At 44.0% G+C, this 15511-nt stretch overlaps 1 protein-coding gene across 1 annotated transcript in view; it reads left to right on the forward strand.

Moving 5' to 3' along the window:
* Slc10a6 (solute carrier family 10 member 6) overlaps positions 1–6727 on the forward strand; it is a 39672-nt gene extending 32945 nt beyond the window's left edge. The window contains exons 5-6 of the mRNA XM_004661537.2: positions 4611–4768; positions 6420–6727. Coding sequence (XP_004661594.1) covers positions 4611–4768; positions 6420–6625 — 364 coding nt within the window. The 3' untranslated portion in view covers positions 6626–6727. The remainder of the gene's footprint in view (positions 1–4610; positions 4769–6419) is intronic.
* The last annotated feature ends 8784 nt before the right edge of the window (positions 6728–15511 follow it).

The following is a 15511-nucleotide window of genomic DNA, read 5'->3' on the forward strand; positions in this document are numbered from 1 at the left end:
TACTAATTTTTTTTTATTAAGTAGAAACTTTGTATGAACACATCATGTGTTGGTACCATCATTTCCCCGCCTCCCTGTCCCCATTCCACTGAGGGGCCTCCTTAGTGGATTGCTGGTATTCACTTTGGGGTTGTGAGAGCAGCAGTCAGTTATTGTGGGGTGTATCAAATTTAAAAGAATTACTACTTATAGGGCTGGAGAGATGGCTTAGCAGTCAAGTAATTCCCTGAGAAGCCTAAGGACTCATGTTAGACTCTCCAGGTCCCATGTAAGCTAGACGCATGGTGATGTAGCTGCACAAGGTCACACATGCGCACAAGAAGGCATGGCTACCTGGAGTTTGATTTCAGTGGCTGCAGGCCCTGGCGCACCAGTTCTCTCTCTTTTTCTGTTGCAGTCAGGTTCACATTGCTGGTAGAGATCACCCAACCAAGAGCAGCTTCTGGGAAAAAGAGATTTATTTTGGCTTACAGGCTCGAGAGGAAGCTCCACGATGGCAGGGGAAAACGATGGCATGAGCAGAGGGTGGACATCACCCTTAGCCAACATAAGGTGGACCACAGCAACAGGAGGGTGTGCCAAACACTGGCATAGGGAAACTGGCTATAAAGCCCATAAGCCGGCCCCCAACAATACACTCCCTCCAGGAGGCATTAATTCCCAAATATCCATCAGTTGGGGAGCTAGCATTCCCACCACCTAAGTTTATGGGGGACACCTGAGTCAAACCACCACACACTCTCTCTGATAAAAAAAAAAATCTATTAAAAAACCCCCACAAAATAGCTACTTATAAAGTGTAAGAGGAGAATGGATAAAAACTGAAAAACAATAGAGGAGTTTGCCTTAAATATTAAACAATGGGGCATAATGTTTAAAGGTACTATAAGATATTAGAACTGGTAACACTTCCTGTTGGCATGTGTGCAATGAGACGAGTGGGCTCATACAGTGATGGGGAGATGGCAGAAAATTAATGCAAACTTTCTGAAAGCAATTTAGTGCTGAATCAACGATATCATAAGTATTTATGGAGACAGGGTCATGATATGTAGTTCTTGTTAGCCTTGAACTCTCCATTTTCCTGCTGCAGTTTCTTGAGTGCTGGGATGCCAGGTCTGTACCGTCTCACTCAGCTGTAATCCGTTCTAAAGACAGCCTTTCCAGATCGTCACATGAATATTGATTGGCTAAGATGTTAAGTGCACTGCTGTTTATAAATGTAAAAATGGAAGTGATTTAAATATCTAACAATAGGGAGGTATTTATTCATGATGCATCCACATGCACCAGTTTTAATGATTTTGGAACAGACTCATGAGCTAAATTTGAATCTGAAATCCTTTTTATAAAAGGGTTTAAGTAGCATTAATTTTGTTTTCTATTTTGTGGAAAAGAATATAGAAAATACAGGAAGAAACTTGACATATGATAATATTGATTACTGAGATTAAAGACAATTTTGGTTCTTTGATATATTTTTCTTAAGTTTTTCTTTATTTAAAGAATTTTTTAAAAATATATTTATTTATTTATTTGAGAGATATGTATAGAGAAAGAGGCAGATAGAGATTGATCGATGATAGACGATAGATAGACGATAGATAGATAGATAGATAGATAGGGCACACCAGGACCTCTAACCACTGCAAATGAACTTCAGATGGATGTGCCACCTTGTGCATTTGGTTTACATGGGTCCTGGGGAGTTGAACCTGGGTCCTTTGTCTTTGAAGACAAGTGCCTTAACTGCTAAGCCATCTCTCTAGCCCTTTCTGTAACTTTTTCAATAAACACAATTACTTTTAAAATTAGAAAAGAAAGTCGGTCGTGGTGGCGCACGCCTTTAATCCCAGCACTCGGGAGGCAGAGGTAGGAGGATTGCCATGAGTTCAAGACCACCCTGAGACTCCATAGTGAATTCCAGGTCAGCCTGGGCTAGAATGAGACCCTACCTTGAAACACCAAAATAAATAAATAAATAAAATAAAATAAGAAAAGAACTATTGAAGAAAAGTCAATTATGTAGCTGAATTCTCAGGGCTGGGGCTGGGAAGGCTTTGGTTGGCCTCAAGCTAATTTCATGTCACCCAGGAGCAGAGCATTGCATATGTACTAGGTAGGCTCCACCTGTCCACCTGTCTATCTGGTTTTCTTTTATTCATTTATTTATTTATTTGTGTGTGTTTGAGAGAGAATATGAATGGTGTGTCAGGGCCTCTAGGCACTGCAAACAAAATCCTGGATCATGGCTTTATGTGGGTACTGGGGAATCAAACCCAGGTCCTTAGGCTTTGTAGGCAAGTGCCTTAACCACTGGCCAATCTCTCCAGTCTATCTTTTTTTTTTTTTTTTTGAGGTAGGGTTTCACTCTAGCTCAGGCTGACCTGGAATTCACTATGTAGTCTCAGGGTAGCCTTGAACTTATAGTGATCCTCCTTCCTCTGCTTCCCGAGTGCTGGGATTAAAGGCGTGTGCCACCACGTCCAGCTCTTAAAGATGTATTTTTATTTACTTATTTATTATAGACGGGAGATGGGTGAGAGAGAGAGAGAGCGAGCAAATGGGCGTGCCAGGGCCTCTAGCCACCGTAAATGAACTCCAGACACATGAGCCACCATGTGCATCTGGTTGACATGGGACATGGAGAATGGAACGTGGGTCCGTAGGCTTCGCAGGCAAGCACCTCAACCACTAAGCTATTTCTCTGGCCCTATGTCTGGTTTTCTTATTTCCTTCCCTATTCCGCCAATGAGTAAGCCCTTCAGAGAAGGTATATAAGTAACTTAACCAAGTTTCTGGAGCTGGAACATGGTGGTTTGGACTTAGGCTTGGGTTTGTTTCTAAAGTTAACAGGAACACAAGCTTTTGAGTACTTGACATTTATGACTGCATCGAGAGAAAGCAAGTACTACTATGCAAGCTGCCGGGCCTGACAAAGACGAGGCTTCATGTACTGCATTGGTCTTATGAATGGCCCAGGTGTGAGTCGTACATGGCTCTGTAGGTAATCATATCAAGGTACTGACAAGTGTGTGAAGGAAATGAAAGCATGAGGAAAGGGTAACCAGACCTACGGCAAGAAGAAATGAGTCCCGGAACGTGCCAATCTGAAATATTTAGCCCTCCACATCGCAGCCCATGTTGCCTCCACATCGCACCTTGGGAGTGGACACATTTGCCATCAGAAATGCCTCTCATCTCTCCACTTCCTACACACTCCTTAGAAACTGGGACAGATGAAACTGGTTTATCCAGGCCCTATGGTCCTGCCCATGGACTCCCTTTTTTCTTTCTTCTTTATTTTCAAGTATGGTTTATTTTATTTCCTGCAGCAAGAAAGATTAAACAGGAAAAAAAATTCACTAAAATTTTCCCCAGTAACAACTGTTTTTTTTTGGGGGGGGCATGTGTGGTATATGCGCATGTATGTGGGTATCCATGCATGTGCATATGAGAGCCAGAGGTCAACATCTGGGGGCCTTCCTCAGTTATTGCTCTACCTTATTATTTGAGGCAGAGTCTCTCACTAACCCTAGAGCTAAGCAGGAAGCTCCAGGGGTGCCTTGTCTCCTCCTTCCTAGCACTGGGATTTCAGGTGTGTGCTGAGATCTGAACTCAGGTCCTCATGCCTCTGTGCTAAGTGCTTTATCCACTGAGCAGTCTCCTGAGCCCTGGAGGCAGCCTTGCCTTGCCTTTCCTTTCCTTTCCTTTCCTTTCCTTTCCTTTCCTTTCCTTTCCTTTCCTTTCCTTTCCTTTCCTTTCCTTTCCTTTCCTTTCCTTTCCTTTCTCTCCCTCTTTTTTCCTTCCCCCCTCCCTCCCTCCCTCCCTCCCTCCCTCCCTCCCTCCCTCCCTCCTTTCTTTCTTTCTTTCTTTCTTTCTTTCTTTCTTTCTTTCTCCTCCCCCCCCCTTTTTTTTGAGGTAGGATCTCACTCTAGTCCAGGCTAACCTGGAATTCACTCTGTAGTCTCAGGCTGGACTGGAATTCACAATAGTTCTCCTACCTCTGCCTCCTGACTGCTGGATTAAAGGCATATGCCACCATGCTGGGCCCCTCTTTTTTCTTTCTTTCTGATGTTTGGATCTATTTAGCTCTCACGTGCTGTCTAGTTATGCCATTTCACACTTCTCGCTCAGCTTCTATCATTATTCTCTAGTTCTTTTCATGCACATTGACTTAGGGTGAATGCTGAGCTTCCTGAATAAGAGGTGTTGGGGAGGGGGCGCCTCTTACCTGTGCCTGGAGCTCTAATTTCCACTGTTTCCTCCGTATCAAGTGCCTTTTGGCATTCTGTCACATTCCTCTGCAAAACTTCCTGTAACCACTCTGCAACTTCCCTGAATTTCTACAGCATCTCTCTAGCGCTTGGTTTGTGTGTCATTTTGTTACTGAACATTTCCTGTGTATGCATCTTGGTCTTCCACCTGGATTCTTAGGGCAAGCTCCCGAGGCCCTAGTCCACGGGGCTTCTCGGAAGACTCCTCGACACACCAGGTTCTCCGTAAGTCACTCCTGAATGAACAGCCCTTTCCGGCGGCTTCCGTTCATTATTGTGTCAGGCTAGTCCTTAGGGCTGGCCTACAGCTCTCGACGTCTCTCTCGTCACCAGGTGCAGGACAATCTCCTTAGAAACGGGTGCTCAAAACATTCAGATGTGCATCGCCATGCTGCAGCTGTCATTCACGGGCGAGCACTTGCTCCAGATGTTCAACTTCCCACTGGCCTACGGATTCTTTCAGCTCCTGGATGGATTGCTCATTGTTGCAGGTGAATGAACTCTCACAGGTACAGATGATGGCACATGGGTTAACTCGGTTTACCCCCTTTTTTTAGTTTGTTTTCAATCCAATCTTGCCTGTGCTGCCCCTGTGGTAATATCTTTTCAGCCTGATGCTTTTGGGGGACGTTACAGAACAAAACCAGGGTTCTTTGCCACAGTGTTTCACAAAATATTTTAAAGCCATTTGAATGAAAGCTTATAACTAGAAACAAACACATTTGCCAAAACCAATGCACCATCTGCACTCAGATTCCAGGACTTGTTAAGCACCACCACTGACCTCAAATAGGACAGTCACTAAAAGTCAGCGCCTGTCTGTTCTGTCTCCCAAAGAGCCTTGAGGTTTCCCAAACGTTAAGTTTGCAGAGACCAAGATTTTGGCTAATTGGTTATGAAATATTTTTCAGATACAAAATATAATACATATATGCATGAATATACAGATGCTGAAATCTCATATATGCATGCACCTGCAGATACTATTGACCTATCTCTTTTATTTTTAGTTTTTATTTATTAATTGTGGTCATAGTATGGATATATCATGTGTTGGTACTACCCTTCCCCTGTCCCTGTCTCCATTCTGCTGGACCCCTCCTCTATTGACCTATCTGTACAGTCACATATGCATCATTTTAGAGTGAGTCATTATGTAGGTTCATAAGAAGTGAATTTAAAAAAAAGTACATAGGCCTGGAGAGATGGCTCAGCAGTTAAGGTGCATGCATGCAAAGCCTGATGACCCTGGTTCAACTCCCCAGTACCCACATGAAGCGAGATGCACAAAGTGGTGCAGGCATCTGGAGTTCGTTTGCAGTGGCTGGAGGCCCTGGCACACCCATTCTCTCTCACTTTCTGCTTGTCTCTCTTCTCTGTCTCCCTCTGCTTGCAAATACATACCTAAATGAATAAAAAGTATGTAAACACAGTCACATACACGTATACATGCATTTACTTTCGTCCTGGGCCATGGAACAGGCTCTGAGTAAGCCGTAATGACTTCTTATGATACCGATTATATACAGATGATTATACACTTAGTGCTAATATGATAGTATATCAATTAAGGAACACTTGGGGTATAGTTTTTCCACAAGGGAAGGGAAACTATCAAGATTACCTCCTGGTCTTAGACCCAAGTTTTAGGGAAGCATCATGTTGGATTCATTCCTGTCTATATCCTGGTACTCAGACAAGTGACCACCTCACAGTGAGACTCCACAAGGGCTCGCTGACTGCTGACTGCTGACTGTGAGTGAGCTTCAGGGACCTGATAAAAAGACCCAGTTCCCCACACAAAGAGCCATTCTGATACGCTGCATCCTTGTGTTCTTAGCTTTCTCGCTTCTTGTTTTTTTTTTTTTCCTACTTTTTTTTTTTTTTTTGAGGTAAGGTCTCATGTAAGCCCAGGCTGACCTGAAATTCATTTTGTAGTCTCAGGGTGGTCTCGAACTCACAGCGATCCTCCTGCCACAGCCTCTGGAGTGTCTAGATTAAAGGAGTACGCCACCATGCTGGGCCCCTGTTTTTACACATACATAATGCAAAGCAAGTAACTCTCCCAAAGTATGGATGAGGGCACAGGGTTCCCCAATTGCACTGTCTGCAAAATTGACTTTTCACACTGTTCCTTTTCAGCGTATCAGGTATACAAGAGGAGAGCGAGGAACAAACTCAGGATGGGGCGCCCGGGCTGTGCGGGAGTCCGCCACGACGGGACACTCAGAGGGGTCAACGCTGTCTTGGAGGGGACCGAAGAGACTTCTGCGACCCCAGACTCACTGGAGCCTGAGGGTCTCCGCGCAGCTCTCAAGCCAGTCGGCCACATCCCTTCATGTGAATAGTGGGGACTTGCCAGCCCCAGTCTGGGCCCCCAGCTTCCTCAGCGCCCCCCCCCCCCGCACACCCCTAAAGAAGGCGCAGAGCGGATGCCAGGCTGACGCTGGCGGGACTGGGAGAATATGTAAGTGCCAGCTGGAAGCACCGGTGGAGTGCCCTCTGCCTGCCGCGGGCAGCCGCTCTGGGGTTCACTTGGCTGCTGTGTGCCCTGGTCTCCCACGTGAGCCCGAGAAGAGTGCCTGGCAATGGGGGGGGGGGGGGGCTCTTCCTGCGAAGCTGACCTCGCCTCGTGGACTTCACACATTGCAGGGCAGGGCGGAGTCCAGATCCACGTGGCCTTCTGACTGTGGGCTGAACTCATGGGAGGAAACACACTGTTCTTACACACACACACACACACACACACACACACGCACGCACGCACGCACAAACTAGCTTTCTACCAACTGAACTATATACCCAGACTTTAAAAGGGATTTAAAGAAAACGTAGGGTAAGGCTAAAAAGTGAACGTGCTGCAATTTACATTCCGTGACGAGAGACGTGTGTTCTTCAAGCTGTGTCTATCACCGGACCATCTTAGCAGCCCCGCCGTTGCTTCTTGTCTGCTGTTCCTCCAGCCACTTGGTGGCATATTAGGGACCATCTTTACCAGCCAATCCACACTGACCTACCTCATTATGTAGAGAAGTGGTTACAAGGAAGTGTTGCATTATCTAGAAGGACTATGAAACATTTAGCCCATCCTCATTCATGGGTATTTAGGTGGATGTCAACATAATGGTGTCGCTGAGCTGCCACGGGTATTTCTGTAGCGCTCTTCCTGCCGCGTGAACAGCCAGGCCTCCAAATCCTTCCTCACGGCCTGGTTTCTTCTGTCTTTCTGCTTGAAGGAGGGGCTTTCGATCATTTTGATTTGTGAAAGCATCTCATGTAAAATTATTTTCCAAATTATGCACTACAGCATTTCATGCTCATTTTATGCCTCCCACCTCACTCTTCTCCCAGTCACGTCTCTCTCTCTTATTAGTTATGTACGCAGTGTGTATAGAGCGATGTTGGCACCATCGTTAGCCTCCTCCCTGTTCTCCCCGCTCCAACTTCTCTTTTCTTGAGATAGACCCTCACACAGCGACCCAAGCTTGCCTGGAACTCACTGTGTAGCCCAGGTTGGCCTTGAATATATGGTCATCCTCCTGCCTCAGCCCCTTTGGGCCAGGATTACAGGCCTGAGCCCGCTGGGCCCAGCTGCTTTAGTTTTCCCTTTTCACGCCTGGATTTTAGCACTCATGCCAGTGACTGCCACGCGTGTGTTCTATGTGCTGCCAACATCCTGCCTGCTCTCAGCTTTTGTTTCCCTAGAATGACTTTTGTTGTGGAGTTTTGTATTGTTTCACGTAGCCAGCAAGATTATTGCTTAAAAATGTTTTGAAATAGCCGGGCGTGGTGGCACACGCCTTTAATCCCAGCACTCAGGAGGCAGAGGAAGGAGGATCGCCATGAGTTCAAGGCCAGCGTGAGACTACAGAGTGAATTCCAGGACAGCCTGAGCTAGAGTGAGACCCTACCTCGAAAAAAAAAAAAATGTTTTGAAATGCAAATGTTGGAAGAGTTGGTTTCTGTGCCAATGATCAGTTGTCACGATTCCCTTTGGAGAATGCGCGCAGCCCCTCTTGAGGCGTTGTTTGGGGCGCTCATAGTACACTCACTGGCTGCTGGGTGTATTCCTTGTGTTCCAGTGGGCTAGGTAGCGCCTGGCTATGGGTCAAATCCACCCTTGTCAAGCCTGACATCATCATCATTATTATTATTATTATTATTATTATTATTTTTTGAGAGCGACAGACACAGAGAGAAAGACAGATAGAGGGAGAGAGAGAGAATGGGCAGGGCTTCCAGCCTCTGCAAACGAACTGCAGACGCGTGCGCCCCCTTGTGCATCTGGCTAATGTGGGACCTGGGGAACCGAGCCTCGAACCGGCTCCTTAGGCTTCACAGGCAAGCGCTTAACCGCTAAGCCATCTCTCCAGCCCGAGCCTGACATTATTAAAAAGTATTTTTCCATGTGCTTTTCTTTTACCTTCATGGACTCGATGCATACTTATCTATTATCCTATTTTTTCCTTTTTTTTTGTTCTTTCTTTAAATCTATTTTTAAACTTATTTTGGTTTTTAAACTTATTATGGTTAATTGTCACAACTTTATGTATTGAATCATTCATCTTTTCTCCACTGACTGAAATGCTTCCTTTAGCACATAACTTCATATATATATTTATTTGCAAACTTTTGAAATATGTGACTGAATTGTTTGAAATTTAACACTTCACAATTTTATCATGTAAGTATTGCCAGTAACATTTGAGTGAGCATGATGAAGATGATTATTATGGTGTTTTTACAACTCAGGAGGGGTTGTGGTGGTAAAAAGACAGAACCCCATCAGGTCTTGGAATGACAAGCACATTTAATATGGAAAGGACCTATGCATATTTGTAGCATGACTATTAATTCCCAGCAGTTGCCTTACTGTGTGGGTAACCCTGTTTATCCACCTGATGAGTGTTTATTGAGAAGCTGGTGTGTGCCGTGTTCAGCCTATAGGATACACAGCGGCAGGGAGGTTGAAGGGGACCTTGGCCTCGGCAGCTCAAGCCTGCTGGGGAATAGGCCATTGCAAAGGGTGTGGTAGAACTGTAATTGTCCTAGGTGCAAAAGGGTTGTAAAGTTTTAAAGGATACACACAAAAAAAGAGTTTCTTCTGAGACTACATAGTGAATTCCAGGCTAGCCTGGGTTAGCAAGACCTTATCTTGAAAAACCATCAAAAAAGTATCTAAATTGTTTCTCAACATAGACAGTGTTTTTAAAAAATATTTTTACTTATTTGTTTGTGTATGTGTGTGTGTGTGTGTGTATGTGTGTGTGTGCGTGTGTGTGAGAGAGAGAGAGAGGGAGAGGGAGAGAGGAAGGGAGAAAATGGGCATGCTAGGGCCTCTAGCCACTGCAAATGAACTCCAGACACATGCCACCTTGTGTACTGGCTTATGTGGGTACTGGGGAATTGAACCTGGGTCCTTAGGCTTCCCAGGTGAGCATCTTAACTGCTAAGTCATCTCTCCAGCCTAACATAGACAATGTTAAATAGTGAAATCAACTCTGTTCTGACAGAGTACATTTTCATCAGTCAGGAAGAGGAGCAGGTTTGTTAAAGGCTGTTGTTTAAGATACTAAATACATTGTATTATAATTGATCCAAATAATCACAAGCTAATCAATGCTACATCTCACATGAAATGCAGAATCAGGCAACAGGGATAATGTGACATCCCAAATGTAACTATGTGTCTGGAAGACAGTACTTTTTTTTTCTTTTTTAAACCTAAAATATTTTTATTTATTTGAAAGATGGAGACAGACAGAGGCAGAAAGTATTGGTGTGCCTGATGCTGCAAATGAACTCCAGACGCACGTGTCATTTTGTGTATCTGGCATTATGTGGGTATTGGGGAATCAAACCCAGTCTATCAGGTTTTATAAGCAAGATTTATACCACTGAACTTTTTACCACTCTTAACCACTGTGCATCTCTCCAGACCCTCTTTTTAAACTTCCATAAATATGGACAATATACCAAGATCATAATCCCCTCCCACCACCTTCCTTTCCCCCTTTGAATTCCCCTTTCACTGAATACCTTCTTTCTAACTAGTCTCTCCCCGCACCCTTTTTTTGGTCTGTTGAGGTAGGGCCTTGCTGTAACCCAGGCTAACCTGGAATTCACTATATTCATTACGTAGTCTCAGGCTAGTCTCGAGCTCACAGCCATTCTCTTTCCTCTGCCTCCCAAGTGCTGGGATTAATGGCATAAGCCACCATGCCCAGCGTTTGCTCTTATATTTTGATTTCATTCCCTCACCCCTGTTATATAGGTTTTGTGTAACTAGTGGAAGAAATTGTGGAAAGAAGGTAAGAGGCAAGGGAAGGGGAGGAATGCTTAGAATACAGTCTTCCAGATACAAAGTGGCCTTGATTGTTTCTTCTATTCTTGATTTTCTTTCTTTGTGTGGTCACAGTGCTTCTCACGTTTGCAAGGTCACTCAGCCTAATGCAGTTTTGCCTCTGGGCCACTGCAGGCCAGCCTGAGCCTGCATCTGTGCCTCACCAGCCAGGAGACACCCCTGATGCCCAAGTCCTCACTTTGCTGGGCAGGCTCCCCCCCCCATCTAATGAGTCCACAACATAATGTGTTAATCAATGTCTTCTTGAGGGTTTGTTGAACATGATTGTGGGATATACTTAGTTTGGGGTGAATAAATAAGATGCTTCTCAACTGAACATGACCACTTTCAAATGCTTCTTATCTGTGAACCTTTTTAGCAGTTATAAAATCATGCTTTTGGATTTAGGAAGATATTAACAGGCTGTCACAGTGTTACTTAGCTGGAGAAGAGTGGTGGAAACAGGCAGTTGAAAAGGCACACTACTTGCTCTTCCTCACTGCCATTGCTTTTTGGTCTTAGGAGAACCAAAATTGTGTTCAAGACTGCAATATGCCTAACTAGAATAATTTTTTTTTCTTTCCTCCATTCCTTCCCCTCCCCTCCTCTCTCTTCCCCTCTCTTTTTCCCCAGTGCTGAGGATTATAATGAAGGACTTAGGAAAGTAGGCAAGCACTATACCATTGAGCTACACTGCTAGCCCCGATCCTGACCTCAGTAATTTTCATGAAGGTAGAGGGTTGTTTATGTGATAAAGTTCTACAGCATAAGATAGAGGCAGAAGTCTGCTTGTGATTTCTCAGAAATCCTGTTTGGGGTCTTAGCCTTTGTCCTTGTTCATTTCTATTTCCTTTCTAATTTTAATTTTTTTTTTTCGAGGTAGGGTCTTGGTCTGGCCCAGTGTGACCTGGAATTCACTATGTGGTCTCAGGGTGGCCTCGAACTCACAGTGATCCTCCCGAGTGCTGGGATTAAAGGCGTGTGCCACCGCGCCCAACTTTATTTCCTTTCTAGAATGAGAGGGAGTGAGGTAGCTTTGGTAGGCAGTTAGGGTGACTGGGCCCCTGAAAGTAAAAAGCAGGAATGTCTTTGGGCCTATCCTTGCCGTCTCCACTTTGTTAGAGATCACAGTATGATCTAACATTTCTTCTCTATATCTGTTTTTCCACAAACAACCTGAGCTGCTCATGGGAGAAGCTCCCTTTTCCTGGAACTTAAATCTAATCCTGACAATGTGTTTAGTCAGGTTCAGGCCCAGAACTTGGCACCATGGCTGTCCTCTTCCTGAGCCTGCCTCTAGCCCAGACCAATCAGCTGTGTCTCTGGTTCACCTGAGCCAGAAGGTAGAGCCCACCACTATAAGGTTGTAAATATGCTTACCAGGGGAGGGCAAGCTCTCTTGCCCGACTCATGAACTTGGAGGGTCTGGCAAGCTTCCCTGCCTCAGCCTGACTGGGCTAAGATGAAGGAGACTCCCCCTTACTCTCACATGGGCTCTTGACCCTCTCCTGCCCTCCACATGGCAGGAGATCTTTGTACTTTTTCCTTCCTCATTCTCTTTTACATTTCTTCCAGGCTCACCGCATGGGCTCTCAGATCACATGGGTGTGTCTATTTTCCCTCTCTTGATTTTTGTACTTTCCTAAACAAACATAATTTAATAATTATCCTTCTCAGTCTTATATCCAATTCTTTGGTAAAAAGCAGACACAAACTAAGGGTTTGGGGTTCAAGAACTTTCTTGGACTCCCCACAACCCCCATATCAGGAGTATGTGTGGGATAGCTGGAGCGGAGGCAGTCATTTTGCTACCATGAAGGAAAGGCCAGGATAATAGAAAGCCGTGGACATTCTTGAGCTATAAAATCAACTCAAGCAATGGTTCTATGCCTGACTTTGTCTTCTCTTTTTAAAAAATATTTTATTTTTACTTATTTATTTGAGAGAGAGAGAGAAGGAAAGAGAGAGAGAGAGAGAGAGAGACAGATAAGAGAGAATGGGCAAGCCAGGGCCTCCAGCCACTGCAAACAAACCCCAGACACAAACACTACCTTGTGCATCTGGCTCTATGTGGGTACTGGGGAATTAAACCTGGGTCCTTAGGCTTTGTAGGCAAATGACTTAACTGCTAAGCCACCTCTCCAGCCCTGAACTTGTTTTCTTTCTTTTTTTTTTCTTCAAATTTTTATTAACAACTTCCATGATTATAAAAAATAGCCCATGGTAATACCCTTCCTCCCCCCACTTTCCCCTTTGAAACTCCATTATCCATCATATCCCCTCCCCATCTCAATCAGTCTCTCTTTTATTTTGATGTCATGATCTTTTCCTCCTATTATGATGGTCTTGTGTAGGCAGTGTCGGGCACTGGGCCTGAACCTGACCAAACAAATTGTCAGTGAGATCATGGATATCCAGGCCATTTTGTGTCTGAGGGGAGCATGTTCTAAGGAGTCCTACCCTTCCTTTGGCTCTTACATTCTTTCTGCAACTTGTTCCGCATTAGACCCTGAGCCTTGGAAGGTGTGATAGAGCTATTACAGTACTGAACACTCTGGTCACTTCTTTCCAGAACCATGATACCTTCTGAGTCATCCCAAGGTCACTGCCATCTGAAAAGAGAAGATTTTCTACCAAAAGTGAGAGTAGCATTAATATAAGGGTATAATATAAGGGTATGAATATTAAGAGAAGTGCTTAGGGGGCAGTTTGATAAGCACAGTATATACATTTAGCCAGACAGCAGCAGATATTACACCCCTAGGGCTCATGACTAAGCCTCTTTTAAATTCTCAGTATCAGGGATGTATTTCCTCACATGGAGCAGGCCTCCAGTCCAATTAGAGGGCAGTTGGTTTCCACCATGACAGATGTGCCACTATTGTACCAGTTGGCTCATTTGGCCTGGCAGGCCAAATATAAGGCTTGCAGTGTCCACTGTTGAGTATCTTCACTGGTGATTTCTCTTTCTCCCATTGAACTGTGTGCAGCATGGCTTTTCCCAGCTTTCTGTCAGCTGGTCTACATGGAGGAGGTTATCAGCTCAGTTCCAGCAGAATTTCTCAGTGGCCTTGCAGCCCAAGTATGTGGAATCTTCAGCAATAGGGTCTTACCATCTATTCCTGGTAGGAAACCAAGGGCTTTGGCAATGTTTTGGTGGCATCAGGGACCTCCCTGGCCAACAGCTCACTGGATGGTATCCCATCCCTGGTACTGAAAATTTTCTAGCAACAATCTGTGGCTCCTGAGTTGAACTTGTTTTCTTTATTTCTTTTTTTTTCTTTTCATAATTTTTATTAACATTTTCCATGATTATAAAAAATATCCCATGGTAATACCCTCCATCCCCCCCGTCCCTGTAGTTTCCCCTTTGAAATTCCATTCTCCATCATATTACCTCCCCATCTCAATCATTGTACTTACATATATACAATACCAACCTATTAAGTACCATCCTCCCTTCCTTTCTCTTCCCTTTATATCTCCTTTTTGACTTACTGGCCTCTGCTACTATTTTCCTTTTATGCAGAAACCCAGTCATCTGTAGCTAGGATCCACATATGAGGGAGAACATGTGGCACTTGGGTTTCCGGGCCTCGGTTACCTGACTTAGTATAATCCTTTCCAGATCCATTCATTTTTCTGCAAATTTCATAACTTCATTTTTCTTTACCGCTGAGTAGAACTCCATTGTATAAATGTGCCACATCTTCATTATCCACTCATCAGTTGAGGGACATCTAGGCTGGTTCCATTTCCCGGCTATTATAAATTGAGCTGCACTAAACATGGTTGAGCATGTACTTCTAAGGAAATGAGATGAGTCCTTAGGATATATGCCTAGGAGTGCCATAGCTGGGTCATATGGTAGATAAATCTTTAGCTGTTTTAGGAGCCTCCACACTGATTTCCACAAGGGCTGGACCAGACTGCATTCTCACCAGCAGTGCAGAAGGGTTCCTCTTTTTCCACATCCCCGCCAACATTTATGATCATTTGTTTTCATGATGGTGGCCAATCTGACAGGAGTGAGATGGAATCTCAATGTAGTTTTAATCTGCATTTCCCTGATGACTAGTGATGTAGAACATTTTTTTAGATGCTTATATGCCATTCATAATTCTACCTTTGAGAATTCTCTACTTAGCTCCATAGCCCATTTTTTGATTGGCTTGTTTGATTCCTTAATATTTAACTTTTTGAGTTCTTTGTATATCCTAGTTATTAATCCTCTATCAGATATATAGCTAGCGAAGATTTTTTTCCCATTCTGTAGGTTACCTTTTTGCTTTTTTCACTGTGTCCTTTGCAGTGCAAAATCTTTGTAATTTCATGAGGTCCCAGTGATTAATCTGTGGTTTTATTGCCTGAGCAATTGGGGTTGTATTCAGAAAGTCTTTGCCAAGACCAATATGTTGAAGGGTTTCCCCTACTTTTTCCTCTAGCAATTTCAGAGTTTCAGGTCTGATGTTAAGGTCTTTAATCCATTTGGACTTAATTCTTGTGCATGGAGAGAGAGAAGAATCTATTTTCATCTTTCTACAGATATATATCCACTTTTCCCAACACCATTTGCTGAATAGGCTGTCTTTCTTCCAATGAGTATTTTTAGCATTTTTATTGAATATCAGGTGGCTATAGCTACTTGGGCTTACATCTGGGTCCTCTATTCTGTTCCACTGATCTACATGTCTGTTTTTGTGCCAGTACCATGCTGTTTTTGTTACTATGGCTCTGTAGTATAGGTTAAAATCAGGTATGGTGATACCACCAGCCTCATTTTTGTTGCTCAGTATTATTTTAGATATTCGAGGTTTTTGTGATTCCAAATGAATTTTTGGATTGTTTTTTCTATTTCCATGAAGAATGCCTTTGGAATTTTGATAGGGAT

This window comes from Jaculus jaculus, chromosome 2 (assembly GCF_020740685.1).
Source record: "Jaculus jaculus isolate mJacJac1 chromosome 2, mJacJac1.mat.Y.cur, whole genome shotgun sequence".
Lineage (NCBI taxonomy): Eukaryota > Metazoa > Chordata > Mammalia > Rodentia > Dipodidae > Jaculus > Jaculus jaculus.